Consider the following 27,586-nt stretch of genomic DNA (forward strand, 5'->3'; position numbering starts at 1 on the left):
TATTATTATTATTATTATTATTATATTGCTAATTATTGAATTAATAGTTATATTTGTTTATGAATGTGAATGTATACGAGTTGATTTCCTTTTAACATTCATTACAATTAATAGTAAGTAAAAAATAAAAATATTATTCTAGATTTATTTCTATAGATTTTTATTATTTTTATTTATGTATCATGATTATGGTTGTTGTTGTTGTTGTTGTTGTTGTTGTTGCAAATTGCATTTTTGTTACTTTGGCATATATTATTATTATTATTATTATTATTATTATTATTATTATTATTATTATTATTATTATTATTGTTATTATTATTATTGTTATTTATTATTATTACTATTATTATTTATATATTTTTTTTTATTTCAATTTTTGTATTACATTTTTTTTATTTGATATTTATCAAATAAATGTGATAAGACCCATCCCTGGAAAATATACATACACACTGATTCACACACATACACTAGGGACAATGTAGCCTACCTAATTTACCTATACCATATGTTTTTGGACAAACCCTCAAATATGGGGAGAACATGCAAACTCCACACAGAAACGAGGCTCGAACCAGCAACAAAGGCGAACATGCTACCCACTGCGCCACCGTGCGACCCTTTTATTGTATTATTATTATTATAATTATTATTATTATTATTATTAGTAGTAGTAGTAGTAGTAGTAGTAGTGGTAGTACGAAAATTAAAATATTGTTTGTAGATTGATTTGTATTGTTTTTTATTATTTTATTATTTTAATTATGATTTTGTTATGATTTATTTTATTGTGATTACTGTTATTATTGTTGTTGCTGATCATTTCATTGTTATTATATTGTTCTTTTGTGCATTTATTAATATATTATTATTATTAATTATTAGTAGTAGTAGTATTACTACTACTACTACTTGTAGTAGTAGTAGTAGTAGTAGTGTTGTTGTCGTATTTATTATTGTTGATGATGATAATGATTATGTATAGTTAATTTTACTTTAATCCCAGTTCAAGTAGATTATATTTAATTATTTATCTACTTACAAAAAGTGAATAAACAACAGTGTAATATTATTATAATACATATATGTATAGAATCTATTACATTTATTAGCTGTGACAGCTTTGTTTATTATAAACTTTGCCTTAAATAATTCTACACATCAAATCTTACAGTAAAAAGTTACCAGTATTTATTTTAAACCAAATCAATTTCTGACAGTCGTGTCTACATAAATAAAAAAACTTACATATATTTCACCCATGTCGTATTGTAAACCCTGAGCAGTAAATGAAAGAGTTGGAGATATGACATGACATGTTGAATGACAGGTAGACGGCGACAGACGTCTTCATTCTCTGCCATTAACACACCTTGACAAGCCACTCGGGCCCACACACACACACACACACTGTATGCAAAGCGCTGCAACTCATCTGATATGCCTCCTCCACTTTAATGATGTATCTGAGGCTGGTGCAATGCTGCATTAAAAGACTTAATTGCGTTCTGTGCAACCCCCCAACCCCCATCCCCGGCAAGTGAGGACATCCACAGTTTAAATTGGGAGCATCTGCAGTTTCACAGCATCTCAAAACCTCCCCCCCTGACCATCACCACCACCTCCCGCTCTTAAACACTTTATTTGTTTGGAGGACGTCAGCAGCCTCCTGGCACTTTAACGTTAAGCGTTGATAACTAGTTATGGGAGCTTAGCTTGGCTATTCGTTTATCCTCCGACGGCTGATCGTTCGCTGATAGAAAGGTACAAAAGCATCCCATGCTCTCGCCTCTCATATTGGTGGACCATCAGCACCTTGCCTAAGCTAATCTGTTTGAGGCGTATTGTGCAGCCCTAACACCAGCACTTTCTGTTATCTGCCATGCTTGATGAGGTACATCTTTATTAAATTCACTTCAGCGGATGGGTTTCAAGAAGGGAACCGGGAATATGCTAATAGTGGGGACAAATTAAACTCTTTTTTTTCTCTCTCTCGAATTCACTGTCCCATCCTCCATTTAGCCCCCATCTTCTCTTGAGCATATCTCTCCCCATCGGACTGCAGGCAAGGGTGCTAATGAATGCCTGGATCCAGAGCACAAGGTGGGGGAGCGGGTGGGGAATAAGGGAGCAGAACATCTATGCTTTACCACAAAAAAAAACTGGTGTTGTGCAAGGTGAAATAGCTTTTCTTTTCATTTTGCACACCAGCCCCTCCCATCCCAGCGACCAGTACCTCGTCGTTCCCCCTTTCCTTGTCATAAGATGCTACTTTTTCCTTCCAAATCCAGTCCAACAGCTCCCCCTAGTGCACATGGTGCAATAAATTGGCGTCACAGAGCAATGACGCCGCTAGCCCGTTATGCGCACGGTTATGTAGGTCACCCGTCCGCCGTTTGGCCTGTGGAGTGTTTTCCACTGGTACTTAACCGGAGATCAAACACATCTCCCAGCATGACTTCCCACTTCAATTAGAGCAGAGCATTGCGCACAAACCCGCGTTTCGACCGAGAACCAGGTTAGCGAAACACGCTGGGCCTGCGGAAGCAAATCTAAACACATTGGCGCTCTAAAAACAGTCGCAATCCGAGAGCTTCTTCTGTCACGTTACCCCCGAGAGCAGCTGTATCAAGCAGACCAGAGTGCGAACAAAAAGTGGCTCTTTTGTTTCTCGCCATTGGCATGTAAAGAGGTGGCAGAGAGCTGCAAATAGCAGCGAACGAAGGGTTAACAGGCTAAAGACAAAGCGAGAGGCTGAGAGCATTGTGCTAGAGTGAGGACTGGAGGGCCTCGGGGCCATGATGGGCCAAAGGCCTCCGCATAGGGACACTGTGCTCCTTTCAGCCCGGGCCTTTCAAGAGCACACCCTGCCTGAAAAGAGCCTGTCACAGCCCCCCACTACCACTCTCCTTCACAGCTCTCTATCCCAATCAGCTCCTCTCTCCCGTCCCTCAGAGAGCGAGGAGGCCCGATCCTTCTCTCTACAGGCCTGAACCAATCTCTGGCCCCCAGAGGTTGAGCACTTTTCAAAAGGAGGTCATATTGCTGAGGTTCTGCCAGGTCTGAGAACCTGACGCCAACTGAGATGCAATTCAGCACCATCTATGTGGCATATATACGTTGAGAGAGACAACTTCAATGAGCTGCTTCATTAAAGCACCACATTTAATGAGCAAAGTTTTAATTGAGAGATGCAGCAATGCTCCAAAACACCTTATGGTTGTCTACATGTTGAATATTAGACTGGCTTAGTTTGAGCATGGGTTAATATACCTCAAATATCTAAACTTAAAGCAAGAACATGGATTGGATTCATGAAAATCTTCTCAAAAAACAAGACATTAGTGAAGATTAATTAAGACGTTTCTTAAATAATTGTGCAATAATGGTCTTAATTGAGATCCTTAGTTTTCAATTTTCCTCAGAACATTGATTTGGTGTTGACTATTTAGTTTGTTTCTTCAGGCATTGGTGGTATGTTTGGCAGTTCTTATTGAAGACTTGCTAATCATCTTGAGGTGACCTCAAGGCCTTTTGTACATTGAGTAAAGTGCTGGTGATGGGCACTTTTGAATCACTGCTTTGTGAAGCTTTGAAAACCCTTGCTTTTGTTTGGAACACAATTAAAACTACTTAAGTCACGTGATTTCAGCAATGAGGGTTTGTTATGTCACATTGTTTCAAGATTTTAATAATTCGTCATTGGGGGCGATCTCTGTGTCTCGTATCTCAGTGTATAACCATTATTACTACCTTACTGGCCTGATTAGACAAAATCTTAATTAGACAAACTAAACAAGCCATTAAATGAATATATAATCTATTATATAATTGGTATGTATGGGAGGGGGGGTTATAACATTGAATAACATTGAATAATATATAGGATTCTCAGCATAATTGAGTACACACCATTTTGAAAATGAATATTTTTGTTAATTTCTTAGTCAATATGCCATGTAGGTTGGTGCATTTAAACAAAATAGATTAATGAAACAAATATATTTATTAAAATATTATTTTAACCACCAAACATATTTAGAAATTAAGCGATAATACAATTAAATCCAAGCAAATAATGCAAAAAAAAATTACAACCTACAAAACTTTTTGTTTCTCTTGATTTTTCCTCTTTTTTAAAATTTATATTTAATATTTTTCTATAACATATAAATGTAAATGCTCTAGTTTTTGGATCGTTAGCGTAAGTAATTTTGTTAGATAAGCTCCAGATTTGGCTTCAGTACTGACCAAACTAATGTATATGTAAAAATATAATATTGTAAAGTTTCATAATAAAATATGAATTTAAAAGATAGATTTCCGAGAGGTCAACTTATATATGCTGAGCACTGTATGATGAAAAGCATTTGTCTTGAGTTTGTAAAAGCTGTTTTACACATGTTCTGGCATTAGTTTTTATAGCATTTTGAAGCGTTGAAACTGTAAATCATGTTGCAAAGCAATTAGCGCAGTTTATTTAAATTTGAAAAGATTTGTTTTGCTCATTGCTGTGTAAGGATGTTTTAAATGTTAAGGCTGTTAAAAAATATTTAATAAACTAAAATTGACTTGTTTTGTCACTGAATTTTGAAATTAGCAGTCACATCACGCACAGTCATGGCGGTTTGTCATACTAGCTAACTAGCTAAGTTAAGTACATTACTAGCTAAGCACTTCTGCACATCCATAGAAAGAGTCAAATGTAAATGTAACTAGTTGTAATGTAATGTAATGTAGATTTATATAGCACATTTATTGTATATGGCCATACAACAAAAGTGCATCACAACCATGAGGTGGGTCTCTCCACACCACTATCAGTATGCAGCATCCACCTGAATGATGCAATGGCCGCCACAGGACAATGGCGCCAGTACGCTCAACACACACCAGCTATAGGTGGAGTGGAAAGACAGAAATACAGCCAATTCGGTGGATGGGGGTGATTAGGAGGCCGTGTTGGGTAAGAGCCGATGGAAAGAATTTGGCCAGGACATCGGGGTTACACCCCTACACGACTACTACTACTCTAAACTAAAAAGTGCCCTGGGATTTTTAATGACCGCAGAGATTCAGGACCTCCGTTCAAAGACTCATCCGAAGACGGCACTCACTGAAAGTATAGTGTCCCCTTCACTATACTGGGGTATAAGGACTCACACAGAACACAGGTTAAGTGCCCTATATAGTGACCTAGTTTTCCCATGTGGTCTCTTATCCAGGTACTGCTCAGGCTCAGCCCTTCTTAGTGATAGTGAGTACCCGGTCTTAGGCTGCAGGGTGATATGACTGTGCCAATTTGTATACAGTATATGATTCTTAATGTTGTTTTAAAAATCAGTAACTTAATTTAATATGTTCTATTTAGGATTTAAGTTATTTATTTTAAATGTATTAAAATCATATATTTTTTTATGCAAGTATTTCTTTAATTATAAGAAAAACACGTTTTTCTCAAGTGTTTTGAAGAGAATTCTTAAGATAAAAGATAAGACCATTCTTAGAAATGGTATTGTATACAGTCATACATTTTTTTTTTCGGATTAGTCCCTTTTGTTTATCCGAGGTCGCCACAGCGGAATGAATCGCCAACTTATCCAGCAAGTTTTTACGAAGCGGCTGCTCTTCCAGCCGCAACCCATCTCTGGGAAAGGTGTTGTATACAAAATATTTGTACTTTGTAAAGTAGAAAATTAGAAAACAGCAAATATTGACTTATACATTTATAATGGGTATACAAGATCATATAAAGTATTTGTAAATTTGTATGACTTTACTTTTTTCAGTTATATTTTTAAGCAAATAGATGCCATATATGTCAAGTGGACACTGACTAAGGTTTTCATTGCCTTCTGCTGTTTTTACACTAAACCATAAAAATACTCTTTTCAAAATCTCCTAAGTTGTTTCCTCCTTTTTTGAATTGTGCTGTTTAGCATGTTTACTGTCATATTTTATTGGCTATACACACATTCACAGTGGTTTAAACATAAGAGCTTGGTGCTTACATATCTGTGGAGAATCTCTTTCCTCTCATGTGGGTCGTCCAGTACGTTGACAGACAGGTCTGCAATGGAGACGGCAGCAGAGGCTGTAAGGGTGACCAGAAGCACCAGCATGCCCTCGCCCTCCTCCAGCGGCAGGTCCAGTCTGTGTGTGCATTCCTTTGACAGAAGAGACAGGTCCACCTGGCACCTGACACACATGCACACAGCACCACCAATATCATTACACATCATAAACATATGTTACAGAAAACAAAGCAGAAAAAGCCTTGCATTAATGCAATTTACAGGTATTACTACATCTATTAAGTCATTGCAACAGGGTTTCTGCAGGTTTCCCCAAGTCAAATTTAAGACTTTTTAAGACCTTTTTAAGACCATCAAGATATAAATATGGCTAAACATTAAAAATTTTTACTTGCTCCATCAAAAAAATAATTCTATTTAATTATTCTCAGCCACAGTTTTTAAATCTTCCCAACCTCAACAAAGTGTATATCAGCCGTCTACACAGGAAACCCAGCAACATCAGCAAGGATCCAATTCATCCAGGATACAGTTTGCACATGAACAAATAACATGCTCTGCACTGGACTTGAAAAGATAAAAATGTTCGCTTCATTCAGAGTGCATTGCCCATAGAGAGTTAAAATTGGTAAAGGTTCTATTCCTATTAGTCTTATAGCAATTCTGATAATATTAAAAAAATTTGATTTCAGTTTTACAGAAAGATTACCATAGCATGTAGATAGACCATAGCTGGTGATACTCTCAAATACAGCCTGATAAAATGAGTGCATGATTTTCTTGTCAACATCATAGTACCATAACCTTTGTATAAAACAAAAGTCCTTGATAAAGCTTTTCACAAATCCAATTTACGTGAGTGTCCCATGTAAGAGACCTATCTATGTACATTCCCTAATACTTGTATGACTGTACCTGAGTTATTACTTGATTATGTACAAACACTGGTAAATGCTCGACAACACACTTGGGATCAAAGATTATACTTTTCTTTTTCATTTTTTTTTTTTAATTGAATTAATTTCAGAAAAAATACACAGAAACAGGATCTTGTTTTTTCAGCAAACTTAGAACTTTTAGAACCGTAACTTAGAACCGGAGTACCCAGAGAAAACTGACGCCAACACTGAAAGAGCATGCAAACTCCACACAGAAATGGCAACTGCCCCAGCCGGGACTCAAACCAGCAACCTTCTAGCTGTGAGGCGACAGTGCTAACCACTGAGTAACCGTGCCACCCACATAAAGTAAAAAAATGTGGTAACTGTTTTGTTTTTTAAAGGACAAAAACCAATATTACTTACGACGTAACACCTGACACAGAATACTAGGTTATTTTAACTGATTAAAAGCGACAGTAATCTTATAAAAGACTTCCAAAAAAAAAAAAAAAATATATATATATATATATATATATATATATATATTTTTTTTTTTTTTTTTATTAAACTACATTTGTATTATATCCTCCTGAGACCCTCTTTTTATTGTGATTTCCTACAATCTTTGGGTTAAAAAAAATCTACAATTTAGAGACTTTACATTTTGTTTTTATTTTTAATTTTACAGCATGTCCACTGTAGTGGACCAGAGGACCGTTTTAGGTTGAAACTGTACAGTATATGGCTGTAAAATGATATTGATCCAACATTAATATAACAAAAACTAAACTAAAGCCATTTTTTTGTACTGAAATTCCTTAAACAGTTTAGTCTGAAAGAAAGCCGAAAAAAAAACAGACAAAAAAGAAGTGATGTTAATCCAATACAAAAAAATCCAATAAAAAGTTTAACAAAAAAAGAGGTTTAAAACTGATGGTCATTCTCTGATAGTCTCTAATTATGTAATTGTCTGATTGTCAGACTTTAAGTCAGAGTCTCCCTCAACTATCTTATAAAGAATCCTCTCTGCTTTAATTCTGCCTCCTACAAATTGCAGTCATTTAAAACATTAAAATGGTCCTGTTGTGGGGCAAAGCAGTGGCACAGTCGGTAGTGCTGTCGCCTCACAGCAAGAAGGTCACTGGGTTCTGGTTCGATCCTCGGCTCAGTTGGCATTTCTGTGTGAAGTTTGCATGTTCTCCCTGCGTTTGCGTGGGTTTCCACCGGGTGCTCCGGTTTCCCCCACAGTCCGCTGTGGCGACTCCAGACTAATAAAGGGACTAAGCTGACAAGAAAATGAATGAATGAATGAATGAATGAATGAATGAATGGTCATATTGTCCACTATAGTGGACATTTAAAAAAAAGGATGATATTTTAAAACACAAACAAGTTAACAGCTTTGAAAGCTAAATGTATTGTTCCTGACACTTTAATTAACAAACATATGTAATAATAGCAAAGAAACATTTAAAAAGCAACATTTTACAATTCCCATAAAATGTGCTTGTTTGTTTGTCAGTAATTTTGGATGCATTGTAAGAAGTGGTTCCTAGCATGCCAGACAATCAAATGACATATCACTAGAAAGCCCAGGATGTCCTCTGAACAGTACAATAGGACTTTCACAACTGTAGTTCGCTTCATTTGGTCCGGACCAAGGGCAATAAATGATACATTGTTGCATCTTCTGCCGTCTTTGGGCCGTTTTTACACCACACTGCTGGCTTTGGTCCGAACCAGTTAAAACGAACCAAAATGCAGTCATCTGACAAAATCCACATCTCTCATTGGCCGGATGTTGTTGAACATGTTTCCTAAACAGCTTATTGATTGGTCAGATTTCATGTGCGGGAAAATGCCAACGAACACCTGCAAGTAAACAAAACTGGCAGACACAAAATGTCGTTTTTACTCTGGAGGGACGACTGCGCTGACTGATTGTAGGCCTGCTTTAGACAAACTATACATTTTGAGAATAAAGTGCGTATGCGGCTGGAAAAGGAGTGTTTTAATGCATCGCTCGTCACGTCAGGAGGAGGCGTGAATTAATTTAGATAAACTTTTACAGGGTTATTTTTCGGAAATATTACCATCGATCCATCAGGTAATGTTTTTCCCTCTCTCTCCCTCTGTTGGTAAAGCGCTGTCAACAAATATTTTTCCTCCATAATCCATAATGCACTGCGCATCGGCCTACGGCAGCTAAATTAGTCCAAAAGGCGCAGTACTTTTTGCTGTTAGACCTGTTTTAGTACAAATCATATTCTCACCACAAACGAACCTCGCCCGGGTTCGTTTGAAAGCATACCGAGACCACCTCTTAAACCAGGTCTCCTACGCTTAATTGGTCTGCTTTTGGTGCGCACTCGAGTACGATTGCTGCATTCTCACCTGCCCAAATGAACCGCACCAAAAGGGGAAACAAACTCTACTGCGATTCAATCGAACTAAATAAGGCAGTTGTAAAAGCACCCATAGTAGCTAAAAAAAAATCTTTAAAAAATTCATGTAAATGCAATGTCTACTACAGAGGACACAAGTCAATGGGCCGGGACTCAGGAGGATATATCAAGGAATCTAAAAAATAAAAAAAAAAACACTATTTGAGCATAAGTATACTGTATACACTACACATTTTAGCTAAATATATGCACCATTGGTTTGTTTCACATTTTATGAAAGCAAATGTATGTGTCAGTATGTTGTCAGAATGATAAAACTGTATAAATTGTGAAGCAATAAAGCGATTCTTTTACAAACTAATATCTATACAAAGTCATTTTTACTTCAACTCCCTAAACACCAGTGACAACAAAGAAAAAAAAGAACGAGCAAAAGTGCATGAGGCAGAAAGAAACCACAAGAGAGTAAACGCCTGAATAATTGCACTAGAACACAGTTTGTTCCCAGCAAATACTCCATAAATATTCCTTAGCTTGTTCCCATTGTGACGATGTGTTCTTGTCTATGGGAACATGGTGCAGGTACTGAAAGCTTCAATTGATCCTGAATGGGTAACTAATGTGAGGATCTGTGTGGAGACGTGCTGGACAACTCACGGTAAGAAGCAGACTCAAGCAGAGGAGTGTTTAACTGAGGGAAATAGACAATTACAAGAACGCCACCGACCAATTCTGATATGCCACCTCTATGAACAGAAGGACTGGTGTTGAGGAAAGACAGCAAACCAAGTAGACTCTGCTGCCTCGTTCAAACATCGCACAGCCATTAACTCCACTGTCAATCACTCCTAATAGGGTTTAGTCAAAGGCGGAGATTCTCTCTCTCCCTCTATTTGAGGACAGTTTAGAGCATGAATGACTTTAGCTAAAGTGTACAGCAGCTTTATTTAATAATATTTAGGCTTTTTGTTCTTTAATTACATTTTAAATATATATAATTAAGTCAAAGTATGTTTTATCATGAGATTCAAAAGCTGAATAAAAAAAATAATAATACAGCAAAATATTTTATAACCTGATATAGGAATAAATAGATCCTGTTAAAATCACTGTTGCAATTCTAATAATAAAAAAATGAATTTAATTTGCATCATTCTTTAAAATTGCAGGGGTTTATGTATATAAATAAATATATATATATATATATATATATATATATATATATATATATATATATATATATATATATATATATATATATATATATATATATATATATATATATATATATATTAGTGCCGTCAATCGATGAAAAAATAAACTAATTAATCCCACTGTTTGCAATTAATCACATTTATGTTCGCGATTAATCACATTTAAAAGACTGAAACGTAACATCATTGTAAACGCAAGACAAAAATCTATTTAAATTCAAAATACAATTGTTTATTAGAATTTTTGTTTTAATTCGTAACACAGATTTCTTCATGTAAACAACATATCCACAATAAACCATCAAGATCCTGGCTTGACAGCCATGTTTATTACAGAAATAAAAACACAGGCATGTTAGTGCCATTTTAATTTCAAAACAATTAATGCCAATGAAGAAAAAAATGATTTCCATGTTGGATTCTAAGTGGAATGCAAAAAGATGCCCAAATACAGGAATTGCAAATATAAATTAAGAACCATCAAGCGGTACATCAAAAGCACTCACGGGTACGCGTTAAGTCACACCAAAGACTAATTCTTACAGGGACTTTGTTCACACCATCTCTAAACATTTAAACAACTTTGAGGGATACGGACGGTGAAATTGGTGTTGTTTAACGCAAACCCTACTGGATTACGCTATAAATACATCTACAGCACTACAACACAAAAGAAAGAGATTGACTTACAATGTCACTTACCTGCACTGTAAAAAACAAACACAATTTTACAGGTAATTTTATGTGTTTTTGTAACAGAATTTTCCGGTTTGTTCATTATACAGTGAAATACTTGTTGTTTAACAGATATTTTCTGTAATAAAAAATGTATTGTTTTTTATTGTTATGTCAGTTATTGGCTGCATTTTGGTATTATGTTAATTTTCTGTTTTTTAAAGGAAATTTTTTGCATTTTCAGAGAGCAACACATAATTTTACAATAATATTTACAGATTATTCATGTAAAAATTGGAAAACAAAAATTCAGTCAAATTGTTTTTAGTACTATTGAAGATCATATGAAGAATAAAGTCAGGTTAATAATGTCAAATAATAGCCTATTGTTTGTAATGCATGCACTGTAAACTATAAAATGTTTATTTTACTACTATATAAATATATATGAATTCAAATGCATGACCAACCTGCCCATGAAGTCATCCTTCTTCCCTGCATCTTTGTCCCAAACAGTGATGTCAACAAAACCACCCTGTTCATCATAGAGATGGAAGTCAAACTGCTCTCTCCACTGGGGGTTTAGTGTTTTTGGTATCGTCTGCACGACATAAAATGTGCACATTTGATCAGCATTTTACCTCAAACAAAAGAGCAATTCTCTATAGAACAAGTAACTGGAATACAGCTCATGGCCCATACCTTACTTTTGTACTTTTGATGTCCCATTCTGAATTTGACATAAGGGTCACTAAGGCCATTGTTGTCCATTGGCTGGAGGTCATGTGCCTCGATGAGACTGATGCTAACAATGCCTCTCCACAGCTGAGATTTTCTGTGAACGTCTGATAACCTCAGACTCTGATGCTGCAATGTGACACAAACAAACACCCAGACACAAACTCGTATCAGGAAAACAATCCAACGTAAAGAGAAAGACGGTAAAATGACTCAGGAGATCCAGTGAATGGCAAAGGATGCATTTGTTGCCAAAAATGTGATATGCGTCAAGTTCAGCAACATGGAACAACTTGGGGGCATTAAAGGTGAGGAAAATATACATACAGAGAATGCACAGCACTGCAAAAAACAGACACAGACAACGGCAAACACAGAAAAAAGTGTGCCGACGGTATCCTTCCATCTATAAAACCAGAGCGTCCATTAATTTATCATACTGTCAATATTTTAGGACCAGAAAGATTCTTAAATTTGTTTGAAAGTATCTTATGCTGCATTTTGATCAAAAATAAAGTGTAATGTTGTGAACTATTGTCAATTTAATTATTTATTATATTTATATGTATTTTTAAATAAACTGTTATTTAATTATTTGTTATTTAATATTTGTTATTTAAACTATTTTAGCGTACAGTAGTCAACAAGTTTGAAGTGGGTCAAAAGACTTTTCAAAGACAAGAATGGATGTTTTTCAACTGTTTTAGGACAACTTTGATCAAAAGTTTCGATCCACTTCTAATGTTGACTATTGTATATTCAAGTGATGCAAAGCTCAATTTTTAACAGCCATCACTCCAGTCTTCAGTGTCATATTATTCTTTGGAAATCATTCTAATAAAATATTTACCTGTGAGTAACATTTCTTAATGTCATCAATGTTGTAAACAGCTGAGCTGCTTAATTGTTGTGCTATAATAATCCATATTTTAAAAAAAAATTTGAAACAGAAATCTTAGCAATGCAACAACATTTCACTGTTACTTTTGATCAAAATGCAATGAATACTTTATGAATAATTGAAAAACCTTAAAACATATACATGATAACCGACCCCAATCTGATTAAATAAATTACAGTAACCTCTCAAACCACTTCCAAGAATCAGTCAACATCCTTTAAAAGCATGAGTCTTACAACATTTTGAGGAACATTCCTTGGTTTGTAACTAATGTAGTAGGAGAAACAGAGAATACTGTCTAAAATGTAACTCTTCTTGTTTGTTGAGTGGTTCCATAAAATCAGTGACATATTTGAACTTACACACTAATATACAGATATTCAGTATAATTCAACTCTTATGATTGTATATAATCTGTGATATATACATAAAGTGAGGGGGGAAAGTACAGTATATATATATATATAAGTATATATGGGGTGGAGGTGATGGTGCGGTGGCGGAGGGGTGTCGCAGACAAAAGTGAGTGGGGCGGCGGGGGTGTTGCGGACGAAAATGAAGAAGGTTAGGGAGTCGCGGAAGAAAGTAAAAATGTACAGCGGACGTGGAAGAGGGCAGTTGAGGAGGGGGATCGGTAAAATGAGGTACAAATTAAGGCACAAATTAAGCCCTGGTCTCGTCTATCGATCTTTATTTTGAATTTTCTATTGGATTGGAGTTAGGTGATGGGCTGTGCCATTTTACAGCTTGATTTCTTTTTCTAAAAGAATTTGAGAGTTTCCTTGGATGTGTTTAGATCACTGGCTTGCTGCAATGTCCACTCTGGTTTCAGCTTCATCATCCTGCTAATGTAGATGTTGGACTGAAGCAGCTGAAGGTAATTTACAATGAAAAAGGGCAGATGGTTGCTAAATAACTGAGAGATTTCAGCTGCTTTCTGGGCTTACACTGAATTTCTACACCTCCCTTTCTTCATGTGTTCAATATTTTTTTTCTTTGTTATTTAATTTCATTACACCTAACTTCATTTGTAAAGTAATTATTATTGCTTTCTTTGCATATATGGATTTCTTTGGGTGTTACCAACATATGAGAAAAAATGGCTATGTGTTGAATACTTCTTTTCCTCGCTGTATTTTCCAATTTTATACTTATTTAATGTAAAGTCTTCTAGTAAAACTATAAAATACACTTTATGCACTTCATTCACATCGTTTTATCAATAGAGCAAACGCAGTCTTCAGCACAGTAAAAGATTTGCCAAACAAACAATTGTAATAGTTATTTCTGTGCTTAATTTGGACTCCTTATTAACATGTTTCCTGTTTAAAATGCATTTCATTAAACTCAGAGCAAACCCGTTTGAAAAAAAAAAACAGCTTTGATGTTAAAAGCAGGCAACTAATGACATTCTCTCCTGATATTAATGTGATACACTGACTGTACACAACCTTGTGTAAAATGATTATTTTCTGTGTCTTAACATGAACATTTGAACATGACCTTTGCCTATGATGCTGGACAAAATTAAGTATTCTTATTTGTTAAATTTTATTTACAGCTGTAAAAAACACAATTGAAAAAAAAGAAAGTGGAAACATACTGGGACCCTTGCTAAATATGAGCAAAGGCGGCAGTGAAAAAAAAAAAGATTCTAGGGACACAATATCTTTTGTACCCATAACCCATTCTATTGACAGTACATTTGGAATAACATATCCTCTTTTAGGCTGATTCATAACACTTCCACCTGAGCGCGGTTTCTGAATTATTTCCGTGATAGCAGATGTCACAAATCTCTAGGGTCATACAGTAACAAAATACATGTGATGGCATTAAGTATTTAAAATATAAAATATAAGTACCTGTAGTTCATTAAAATTACATTTTAAATACGTGGTCATCAAACTGTAGTTGCATCTGAAAAGTACTTTGAATTTTAATATCATTGATTAATTTAATAATTAATAAACGTGGGGATTTTAACCAATAATGGGAAATTAATTTTGTATTTTGTAATCTGTAGTGAAATACTTTTTTAAAGTAACCATCCTAGCCCTGCAAATCAGGGTTATGAATGGGTATTCTTTTTAGTCATTGACCGAACTTCTAAAGACCATCGAGTCTCCCACTAAGCACAGGCATTCGTCACGCCACAAGTCTGCCACCGTGTGGCCAACTTCAAGAACTGTTCTACCAGTTCTACCAATGAGCATTGAATATTGAACTTCACATAGTGCAAAGGATATATATTTTTTATTATCCTCAAATTACACCCCGTTCAAATTACACCAGAATTACCGACTGTTACCACGTTTTTATTCTGAAATTTATTCCCACGCTGCAAGAAATCTGGTCGGGTCCCGTGGCTCCTTTGGGAATGCAGACCTCTACCTCAGTGCACAGCCACCGGTCCTCATTGAGCTCCTTTGTCTTATCAATGACTGTCCACAAACCAACAGCAGAGTGCTTCTGCTTTTCACCTGTTGAGTTAATTAAAACTTTTCCAAATGAATCAGGGTAATCTGTTAAGAGTGTATCCTGACCTGTCTGCTTGTGACTTGTTGTCTTTGTGTGTTGACTGCATGTACAACTAAATTGTATAAAATAGTTTGAAAGCAAATTACACCTAAGGGAGATAACCTTAATGGTTTTTTTACTTTTAATAATTCCAACTTTGAATGTTAGAATGTTCTAAATGAATAGGGCATGGGGAGGATAACTTGGAATAGAACACAGCCAGGAAGTATGCTTCTAACAACAGCTCCACAGCTATAGTTGCAAGTGCTCAAGTTTGCGACGCAGTTTGCGAATGGTCGTTGGAGCGACGGATTTGGGAAACAGCAAACCAACAAACTTTGCTTGTAACGACGGAACTTGCGACCTTAGTTGGCTAACGATGGTTTTGGGAAATGCACCCCTGGTCTGATCTGGTCTTCATGAGTATTGAACATTCAACTTTCATTTGCCCTTTTTCCTCTAATTAAGGTGTTTTTGGTTCAACTTAAGAGGATAAATTCTGAGTTTTTTTGTTTTGTTTTTTTTTTCCCTAAAATAATCAGCTTCGACTATTAGAAACTTTGTATTTTCCCATAGACTGTGACAGTTTGCAATGGGTATGAATAATTTTGGACATGCCACTTTTTGTTCAAATGGAAATAAAAGCTGAGATTTCCTTTTTTCCACAGGGATACCTCTTGTACATCATCTTATTATCTTTTGGCAGAGTCTGTGTCATTTCCAGTCAAAAAAAGTATTTAAATAAAAAGAATAAAAGTAACTCAGAATTCAGAATTTGTCAGAATTTTCCAAGGGTATGAATAATTTCATGCTTGACTATATAATGCTGTGTTTGCAATTGTTATTTCATTGAAAACTGTTTGTTTTGTTGTTGTAAAAAAAAGAAGCTAAAGGTTCAACAATAAAGACATTTCCAAAGGCTTATTTGCTCATTTTTACCAAGTGTTCCAATATTAATGGAAGCCACTGTACAGAAGAATCATGAAGTAGTATATGTAAGAACAAATAAATCAGAATTTTAACTAAATCTGTGTAATGAATATTGTTCTTACATGTATTTCAGGGTGGAGTTTTCTTGAAATTCATATTCCAGATCAGAAGTCTTAATTTTGGAGATGTATCAATTACAAATCCCACTTGCATCTACGGAGCGCATCATTTACAGTATTTGAGAAATGAAAGAGATATAGGGAGTATAAATAGAAGAAAGACCCAAGTGTGCTCCGCGAGCAGTGTAAAAGAAGTTATCGCTGCACTGTTACAGTATTCCCGAATCCCAGTCAACATGGCCCACTTTGAGCTTCAAAGACTTGGGTGGAGAAAGCTTTTCAGCAGGACGTCCTTCTCCACAAGCTGGAGAGCCACTTTTATGTTTCTGGGCCTCTCTGAAAGCTGGGTTCCAACATTAGTCCAAACAAAACAGGAGTTGCTTGACCTCTGCTGGGAACGTGCGGCTGAGAGCTGTGCTTTTTGTTCTCTTGAGTAGCGCAAATCAATGCAACTAGGTTGTGGGTTAGAAATGCCTTAAACTGGGACTCCACTTGAAGATCACAAATTACCACTGAAACTAGGACTTCCACTTATAGTTGACAACAAAAAAGGTCTGCTTTACACACACACATGCATGAACCAGAGACGAAGAGAGTAGTATGCTATTCCCATCCCAGACCAACATGCCACCTTCATACAACACTATCCACTCACAACACAACTGAGAAAAGAATATGCAAATAAAAGGAGAAGTATAAAATAGCATTAATGTAAAGATGAATAGTGAGATTGATAAGAAAAAAAAAGGATTAATTTGGGCTTTTTTGAGAGTTTGTTTAAATATGTAATCATCAAATATGTTAGTTTAGCATTATTTATACCAGAGAATATACAGGAATCAGAGTTAAACTAAAGACCTTTTTTAAGCCTCTTTCTATACATTTTAAGACTGTATAACCGCTTTTCAAACAGAAACACTGGCGAGATTTTAACTTACAGTATATTTACTAAATATTAAAGTAAGAAATTAATCAAAAACTAAAAAAAATCTATTAAATCTAGCTAATTCAGCAGGTTGGCACCTATTCACCCTATTCATCATGTACAAGCGGGCACAGCCATTTGAATGTTTTTGGCTCGAGACTTCCGGTCTCATTCACTTCCATTCATTTTTAGATGTTAAAAACAGCTCGTTATGCTGCTTATTGTTGAAAACTAATATTTTCTTATTATGTTATTCTACTTGGTCTTTATAGTCATGCAAACACTTGTTTGTAGAGCAAGTAGTTTGACCGTTTTCTGCCATTTAGCATTCCTAGTAATTTCTCCCATCTAAAGTTCTAAAGCAATCACAAAAACGAGCGCACTTCCGCATTGAAGAATAAGGTCAATAGAACAGCAGAAATAATGGTGTTGCAGTAAACACAGCAGCATGATGTCAGCTCCAGTAGGATTTCATAAATTTCATAAACTACGCAGCATCCTGATATTCGCAGATTTAATTTAGGCAAACGTTAGCATACAACCATACATTGCATAATTAAAAATGATATGAAATGTAATACCTTGCAAAATAGCATTTAAGACTTTTTAATACTTATTAAGAGCCTTAAATTTCTCTACATTGATGTAACAATTAATTACTTGTTAGGACCCTGCAGACACCTTGTATACATATTTATTATTTTTTTTATTTTTATTATTATTATTATTATTATTATTATTATTATTATTATTATTATTATTATTATTATTATTATTATGCATTTAGGAATTTTACCATTTTATTTAATTCGTTGCCAAAGGAAACATATGTTTAGTGTTTTTTATTATTAAAAATACATTTTATATCAGTTTTATTACAATTAACATAAACTGTAATGGTTTAATTTTTTAAATAGATATGACCCTATATCAAATACGAAACAATAATGTTTATTTGAATGTAGAAACACAAAAAGTAATCATATTTTAAATAATTATTGTATAAAGAAATGAAAATGATTAGCATAGCTGCACCATTTTAAATATAGATAAAATAAAACAAAACAAATGATGCATTGAAAATACATCAGAAAACAACAGTAAATAAAATAAAAATGTTTTAAATAAGGCAAAAATAGACATATTCTAAGGTGAAAGAGATGTATTAATAAGGACTGCACAATATATCGGTTCAGCATCAATATCGCAATGTGATCATTCACAATAGAAACGTTGCGAGTATATGCAATGTTGAGTCTGGATTATAATTGATCATTTTGCAAGTGTTTTTGAGTCCTTTGACTGTGTCAAAGTATTTAAGGCATTCAGGCATAAGAAAATGTATCATTTGTAACTTTGAAAAATTAATAACGATCAATTTTATTAAATTATTCATAAAGCGAAGACTATGCAATATTATTTCATATTTCATTATTCAATTACTGTATACCTGAATACATTTCGACTCTTTAGAAAACATTGAATTGTTGTTTATTTAATTAGCATATTTTTTATGAATTTATCTATGCTTGTAGATTGTTTGTTAAATGTTATGCACCCCTATGAAATCATTTCAATCAATGTAAAATTATAAATTCTTTCCAAACTGTTTTTCAACTCATCTAGAGAAATAGTATTCTCATTGAGTACAGAATAAAAAAAAAAACACTGCAATGTGTAACTTTTTCAGCCCTATTAATCAATAAAATCGTTAAAAAAAATATTAAATAAAATAATGTGCAAGGTTCACTAGACTAATTAAAATAAAATAAAATAAAATAAAATAAAATAAAATAAAATAAAACAAATGTATGAAATCATGCAAAGTATAGACCATTTTGACGGATGTAAACAAAAACAATGGTCCCAACATATTTCCTGTTTTACATTTTTAATTTCTATATCTTCCGGGAATCCAAAACGAGCCACATATTAATAAATTATGGTATGATAGATGTTTTAACATTAAGTTGTGATTGAATTGCCTCGTGTTACAGTTATGAAATAGTTTGATAACAAGCAGGAAATTTTTATGGGCCAGTGACATGACCACATTAAAATAGTCTATACAATTTTTTCTTGTACATTAAGATAGGAAGATGTGTTTGTGTGTACATAGCTTTAAGTTTATGTTTCGTTTAATCCAATCTATAATCACCACATTTTTTGTAAGTGGTTTATTTGATCACACTCTGTACATTTTCCACCAATAAAGTGCATGATCTCCTCACAGGACACTGCAGCACATGCACCGTGCTCTCGATGCAATATGAAGATGACGACAACAAAGATATCTTTATTTTCTCAGTCAGCTGCTGCAATACACAAAGGAAACTGTCGGCTTTCAATCTGGATCTGAATCAAAAACATTTTTTATTGCTAATTTGAGCAAACCGTGACCCAAAAGTGCCCTTTCTAAATTGAACACTAGATGGCAGCGTTTTGTACCATGCATATTGCAGCATATAGAAAATAAAGTCAGCAAAAGCCGATTGTACAACCGAGACAAAACAGGTAAGTGAGGGTTAAACAAAAGGAAAAAAAAGTCCCCTTTGAGTCTGAGCAGAGCATTGCAGAAGGCAGGGATCAGTACATGCTGTTATTACCTTACTGGATCGTTTCCAGCTCCTTCTCATAAGCATGGTCTGTGAATGAGACAAAGCATTATAAAGCCACCCCTTGCCTTCTTTAACAGGGTGTTGGAGGTGAACCTGACATCCTGTCTGAATACACTTCAGAAGAGTCAAGGGGTCATAAGGAGGCAGCCCGGGGAAGTTATGGTTGGGGGTGGGCAGCCATTATAAACTAATAAAACTACTAAATCAAACACACTCGAACAAAGGAAAAAAAGTGTCATTCAAATCTTTGTTAGGTCACTAACACAAAGATACACACACAACCCACAATCACACAAACATACAGGTATCTCTATAGATATTATGCCAGCTAAGTTCTTAAAATGTTCCCGTAAAGTCCCCATTAGCTTATATAACTCTAAATGTTTAGACATTTTGTTTTGTTTATTAATATCTATAGACTTTTTTCATTATAATAACTTTATTCAAAATATATTCTGTTATATTCAATATACAACCTATATTTTCATAATGATCCAGTTTCATATATTATTAACGTTCTCAGGAATTTATTCAAAACATTATTAGAATATTCCATCTGGTTATACTTTATTTTGATGGTCCGTTTGTTGAATTTAAGTTACATTGCATCTACATGCCAACTAATTCTCATTGGATTATATGTAGATTGTTGGGCTGGGGTTAGGGTTGGGGTTGGGATTAGGGTTAGTGTAAATTGATGTTACAAAGTTTCTTATAGTCAGGTAAATGTCTGGTAAAGGAGCAGTGTCAAAAGATATTAAGCAGACAGTCTACTAATACTCAAATGGACCATCAAAATAAAGTGTTACCTTCCATTCACATTATATAATTGTTCTATGAATGTTTCTCTAGTGTTCTCAAAAAGCTATAAAAATTTTACTTTAGAATTTATAATTTAGAATTTTTTTTATTAAATAAAAATAACGTGATATAGAACTAAAAGTTTAATTTCAATTAACTATGCATTGTCATTTGTATAAACATTTAGTATAAATGACTATTGAGTAATTAAGCTACTATTAGACAAAGTACAGTAATTTAAAGTAATGTAAATAAAGTTTTAGTAATTTAGTAATTTTAGTAATTTAGTAATTTATACCACAATAATTATGTAATTAGTAACATTAACATTAATTAATTATTTTTAAGTAACTTACCCAACACTGCCTACAACTGTTAAAAAAAAGTATTGTTGCTTTTGCATCCTCCTTCACATAGTGAATTTGTGCAAATATATATTATACAAAAAAATATTCACTGGATTTTTAAGGTGAGTGGCTGCAAACAATGAAAAATAGTAATGTTCAACTTAATTTCTTTGTTTAAATTCAGCCCAAATCAATTTTTGCAACCGATTGCCTCAGCGCAAATACCTTATCATACACTATTGAAAAAAATATTCATTTGATTTACTTTTTTTGTAAATCAAATGAATATTTTTTTCAATAGTGTATGATAAGGGATTTATGCTGATATTCCTCTCCACACTTTTTCCATTATCATATTTAGATCAGTACAGAGGGTAATTAAGTGTATGGTCACAGATGGTATAGTACATAATAGATGGTGGTCTTGAATGTTCATAACCACATTGACCAAGGATTGAGGATATTCTTCTACAGAACATAAAACCACATTATTTACATTATAAAGTCACTTTGTCCTTGTTAAACATGCTGAACAATAATTGCTTTTTTTATCCCAAATAATAGCATGATGTATGAGCGCATAAAATGTAAAGTAAAGAGAGGCTGCATTTGTTAGGACACTTCAGCAGGCCAACAGATTTCTGGACTCATTTTCCTCTCATTGAAATTCTGTCGGCCAATGCCGGGGGTATTCTCTAGACAATAGATATCTTTCTCAAGTATGCAATAGAAGCACTTTCCAGGTCAGACACTGTCTCATGCAGCTCAGAGAGCTCATTTGTAGTTTTCTGTACTGCGGTCAGATGGGTGGAATAGTGGAGTATTTAGAGACAAACCATTTATAACTCTTTACAAAAACATGGACGAACTGCAAAAATAAATAGTTTGGTTTAAACATTTGGAAGATTTTTTAAAAATTTGAAAGAAAATGCATAGTGATTATTACAGTTTAAAATAACCCTTTTCTATTAAATTATATTTAACCTGTTATTTATTCCTTAGATGACAATGAATTTTAAAAAAATTATCAATATTCTATGAGTTTTGGTGCTCAAGATACATTTCTGAAAATGAACGATTTTTCAATAATTGATTTGATTGATTGATTGATTGATTGATTGATTGATTGATTGATTGATTTGATTGATTGAAACTAAATAAGTATAAAGCTGCGGTCACACTAGAGTTTGTGTGTGCGAAATTCTGTCGTGTGGCGCTGTGAAAAGCGGCAGGATTAAACAAGATGATTAGACGTTAATAAAGCAAGCGATTGCTTCATGTTTTAAATTTCTGTCCAGAAAAGTCATGTTTTGATCCTCGATTGGTCTCATGCAGTCAAGTGATGCGATTTTACAGATCAGAGTTCACCAAGCTTGAACTTTGCACCGCAGCAACATGCGAAACTTAACGCATGACTCTGCGTTTCCGGTATGACGCATTCGCGTGAATATGAATGGAAGTCCATGGGAGGAAAAGCCCAGTGTGACCGCAGCTTTACACTTTTCATCAGATTACCCCAATCACGCAGACAAAACTTAAATTTTCTAATGCCTTTGCAGACTTGCAAAGACTGATCTTAAATATATCATTGCCTTTGTCTCAAGATGGACACCGTTAAGATTTTAAGTCACTTTCATAAAATTACTAATTGAGCTATGGACTAATTTTAGTTTAGTCTAAGCCCTGTCTGTGAAACCAGGCCTTAATGTTTCCATGCTGAAAAAGGTATTCTCCAAAAAAAAAAAAAAAAAAGAAAGAAAACTAAATAACAAAATCCAAACTGATGCCAAACAGTGATAAATTATTATCTCTTTTTTAGATTACAATTTCAAAAGATACAAAATAAATAAATAAATAAATAAAAGGCAGAGTGCTTGTAAATCTCGTCCATACATTTCCATGACGTTCCATAGACAAATTTGTATAACTGTTCTTAAAAACCATTTTTCACATGTAAACAACAATTTATGCAGCAAAGTTAAAGTAGAAAAACATTTTCAACCATTTAATATCCCAGCATTGAAAATAACAGTTTTTTTAATTCCCTGATACACTGTACACGAAAAAACTGTAAACTGACGTTTGCTGTTTGTTCAAACAACTTGTTTAATATGAGTTGAACCAACATTGTTTATGTTCAATTAACTAAAACTTAAATGTTAACTTAATTCCTTTATGTTCTCTATACACAAATATTTTTACAGCAATTAGTTACCCTAAAAAGTGATTAGCACAACAAGTTTATTTTACTTTTTAAAAAGTCAGTAAACCCATTGGCTTAACTTTTATAATAATGCATAGTTTGTTTCCTTAATAATTATGTTTACTTTTTTAAAGTAAAGTCAACTAATCTTTTTTAACAGTGTTTTTCTTGGTTTACTTGGCTGTGGAAACTAAAATATATAAGACATAAATTCTGTATCTGAAAGCAAGAAACCACAGGAATTGTTGGTAGTCTCCATAATATCTGATCCTGCGACATCATATCTCATTACAGCACACACCTGCAGCTCATACTCTCAGCTCAAACACATCAGCTACAGAAGCACAGAGAGATGAAAAATAAAAGAACTCACAGCTTCCCTGAAATCCCCCTCTTTTGGAATTAGTGTGACCGCCAGCTCCAGTGAACCCAGGTCCTGTTTGGGATAGTGGGGATCTTTGAGGTCAAGGGTTACATCCAGAGTCCTAAAATGGCACAGAGGAAATCTACAATATTAATCACCAAATGCTTGCCTGGATCAATGATTATTTGTAAACTCTAAAAACTATACTGAAACAATCTACTAAAACTTCTATGTTAAGCTGCTTTCGCACAATTTTAAAAGTGCTATAGAAATAAACATGAATTGAATTAATTGAATTGTTTCATACTTTCAGCCTGATCTCAAGAGAATGTGTAATGTGTATCGTGGCTGATTCATACAAATTTAAACTATTTCATTCTTATTAAAACTTAAAATTTGTATTTTTCAAAATAAGGCATGTCCCCTACACTGTCCGTAGCCCTACCCCTCACTTGGGGCATTAGCAAATCATACTATCATGATTGTCATACTTTTAAATTAGTTTTTTAGTATATATTAACATTTTCCGTTTCACAGTTTTGTTAAAATTGTAACTGTAACTGTAATTGTAACTAAAAATAGTGTTAATAATTGATTTTCTTGTAAAGAAGGAACATTATCTTTACTAATTTTATTATTCAGATTCTATTATAGTTTACATTCAATTTGATTAAATTGCAATGTTTAATATGTATTTTAACCCCTATAATGGACATCAGGCCATGTTTTTTTATGGGTCCTGAGCATTTCATCTAATTTAAAGACTGCAGTCCATAGTGCTAAGGTTCTGCATGTTGTAATTTGAAAATAAATCCACTGCACTAAAAAGCAGCCTGGCATCATTTCACTCCAGACACAGATGTAAGCTACATTTACAATGTTTTTATTAGGAGTTATTGATACGTTCACCCAAAATTTCATAGATTGTATGTAAAAAAAAAAAGAGTCATTCCACTTAATAATTAAAGTTCGGAATATTTTGTAACATCGCAAGCTTTAAAACCAAGGGTTTTTTTTTTTTTTTTTTTAAATATGTCTGTTCATTAGAATGTAAAATGGGTTCAAGATCTGCTACTGAAATTAAATATCTAATAACGCTGACAGAATTTTTAAAATATACAATAAAAGACTTTATCAATGGACTGATTCATTGCTGAAACAATCTCATTTGCAGAATATTAAGACCTTGAAGTTCTTAAACATACAGCAGATGGAAATATCTCAGATTTGAAGATTATGTGGAGTAATGAGGAAGATAATGATAAAGTTTGTTATAAATTATATTATGTCATCATTTGCTCATTCTTTACTTGATCTGTTTGATTTTTTTCTGAAGAAAATATATATTTTAAAGAAAACGGAAAACCTGTAACCATTGACTTCCATCGAATTAGCTTTTTTTACCATGGAAGTCCGTGTCTACAGGTTTCTTTTGTGTTCAACAGAACAAAGAAACTCATTAAGTTTAAACCACATTAAGGAGAGTAAATGATGACGTAATTTTCCTTTTTTCAGTAGTCTATCCACACTAACACTAAACACTAGAGGGCAGCAGAGTCTAAAAAAATAAAGTCTTGTTGCTCTTGAGATTGTGCTTCAGATGTGTCATAAAGCATCAGAGGACCTTTGGTGTTCCAGGGACTCTAAATAGAGATATGCAGATCCCATAAAGTCATCCTGCAGCCCGAAGTCATAGTCAAAGACCTGCAGAGGAAAGAAAACACCTCACAGTAAGACATGTACTAATAATAGCAGTATTAGTAGTAACAGTAATAACAATCACCATAAATATAGTAATTCTTCACAATCTCTGGGTCAGTCACTATTGCAATCATTAAATTGTGACTGATTACTAATGACAGCAGAAGGTTTTAATTTCAATTTATTCCACAACAAGGGAGTGTGCATTAATCAACATTGCTCAAGAACGTAAATGTACCCAAATTCATTGGTCGTCCATTTGACAGAATGCTAAAAGCCTACATCAATAGCAATACAAATTCAATCTTTAAACAACCTGAAATGGACAAAAAAAACTACAACTACTACAGTATTAAAAGCTCAGTGTTCGCAATGTTGATTATTAAGAAGTGAAGATTATTAAGATTCTGAATTAAATTATACACAATCTCTAACAGATTGTAGTATCAAGTTCCATGCTTGAAAAGAAAAACAGGGTTGTTATTCTATATATATTTCAAATTTCACTATAGGTCTTATGGGTTAATACAAATGTATGACAGCCTTTAAACCTTTTAGTCTGTTTCAGTTCAGGCTTAAATAACATTTCATTAGACAATAGAATTACAGTAAAAAAAAAAATCTAATTCTGTCCATTTTATTATGTAATTCAAACAATAGTTTACTGATGTGATGGTATGCAGATGGTATGCAGTACAAAAGTTGCTGTACAGAACTGCTGTAAAATGCATTATTACGGTTTGAGGTTTTTTTTCTGCTATCCACACTGAACCGTGAATTTAAATCACAAAACCATTACATATGAATATGGTTCCACCCACTATTAATCAGCCACCAGTTATTGTAATATCATTACTTACTTTCACGTAAAGTGGCTCCCTTAAACTCTCCACCAGCAGACTGACTTTCTCCTCCCATACTGGGTTCAGGTTCTTGTGGATTGTCTTGCTGCGAAAAACCTCCTTTCCTGCGATCTTAAACTTCACATAGGGATCACTCGTTCCTGTCAAAACAACAAGAAAAATGTGCAATACACTGATAAAAAATATGTAAATTAACATTATACTTTCATACTGTATTATGGGATCTTAATCTCAAAACTAACACCTTTTAATGTTTAACAAAAATTAACTCTAGAATGAACACAGTTTTTATATATATATATATATATATATATATATATATATATATATATATATATATATATATATATGAGAAAAAGGAAAGAAAATAGTATGAGGAGAAAATAACATCAAGTTTACTCTTAGCCCCATAGACCCAAAATAATATAATAAATGCATAAATACATTTAAATGTTCATACGTTTTTTTAAAAATCAAAATATTAAAAACTCAAGGATTTAAGATTATGATGACCGCTAAACGCATCATAACAGTCTTGTGAAAATGATCTTTTACACAATCAAACTATGTATTGATTAAAATACTTAAAATTCTTCTTATTATTTTTCATTTATTCACACAGTTTCCTTTATAAATCAGGGGTCGCCACAGGAAAATGGACCACCAATTTATCCAACCTATGTTTTTCACAGCGGATGCCCTTCAAGCTTCAACCCAGTACTGGGAAACACCTATACACACTCATTTACACACATACACTCTGACCAATTTAGTTTATTTAATTCACCTATACCACATGTTTTAGGACAATAAACGCCACACAAAAATGCCAACTGACCCAGCCGGAACTCGAACCAGCAACCTTCTTGCTGTGAGGCAACAGTGCTAACCAAAGAGCCACCGTGTTGCCCATTATCATTTTTATTATATATATATATATTTTTTTTTGTCACTTTGCTTGTTTTTTTAACATCAAAACTTAGCTGAGTTGGAGAAAAGATCAAGGTCTCGAAATGCAGTGTAAAATTGTAAGGCCATGTCCACACGAACATGGATACTTTTATAAATTTTGTGGTTTGGTGTGAACCCAGCTGTTGTTGTCAGAAAGAGGAAAAACAGTGAGCACACTGACATCATGAGGAGAAAACTGTTGTTCACTTGACCACACTGTGCCTGGAGTTTTGGAAAATCTTCACCCTGGCCTAAGTTTTCTAAAAGTTTTGGTTTCAGTCCGCCGATACTCCGTTTTCATGTGGACAAACAGCAAAATTGTGTAGGTTTTGAAAATACCTGTGTTCATGTGGACACGGCCTAAAAACAAACAGAAAACACCCAGGATTCAT

At 34.0% G+C, this 27,586-nt stretch overlaps 1 protein-coding gene across 4 annotated transcripts in view; it reads right to left on the reverse strand.

Moving 5' to 3' along the window:
• Nucleotides 1-27,586, reverse strand: part of mctp1a (multiple C2 domains, transmembrane 1a) — a 256,389-nt gene that overhangs the window by 124,806 nt on the left and 103,997 nt on the right. For 2 of the 4 annotated variants that reach the window (XM_068221518.1, XM_009301796.4), the window contains exons 3-9: nucleotides 26,241-26,383; nucleotides 25,304-25,383; nucleotides 23,689-23,800; nucleotides 19,953-19,991; nucleotides 11,916-12,080; nucleotides 11,684-11,814; nucleotides 6,015-6,201 (exon numbers count right to left, since the gene is read on the reverse strand). In XM_068221518.1, the coding sequence (XP_068077619.1) occupies nucleotides 6,015-6,201; nucleotides 11,684-11,814; nucleotides 11,916-12,080; nucleotides 19,953-19,991; nucleotides 23,689-23,800; nucleotides 25,304-25,383; nucleotides 26,241-26,383 (857 nt within the window). The remainder of the gene's footprint in view (nucleotides 1-6,014; nucleotides 6,202-11,683; nucleotides 11,815-11,915; nucleotides 12,081-19,952; nucleotides 19,992-23,688; nucleotides 23,801-25,303; nucleotides 25,384-26,240; nucleotides 26,384-27,586) is intronic. The other 2 variants (XM_068221519.1, XM_073951401.1) reach the window with 1 other exon arrangement.

The sequence above is a fragment of the Danio rerio genome, chromosome 5 (genome assembly GCF_049306965.1).
Source record: "Danio rerio strain Tuebingen ecotype United States chromosome 5, GRCz12tu, whole genome shotgun sequence".
NCBI lineage: Eukaryota > Metazoa > Chordata > Actinopteri > Cypriniformes > Danionidae > Danio > Danio rerio.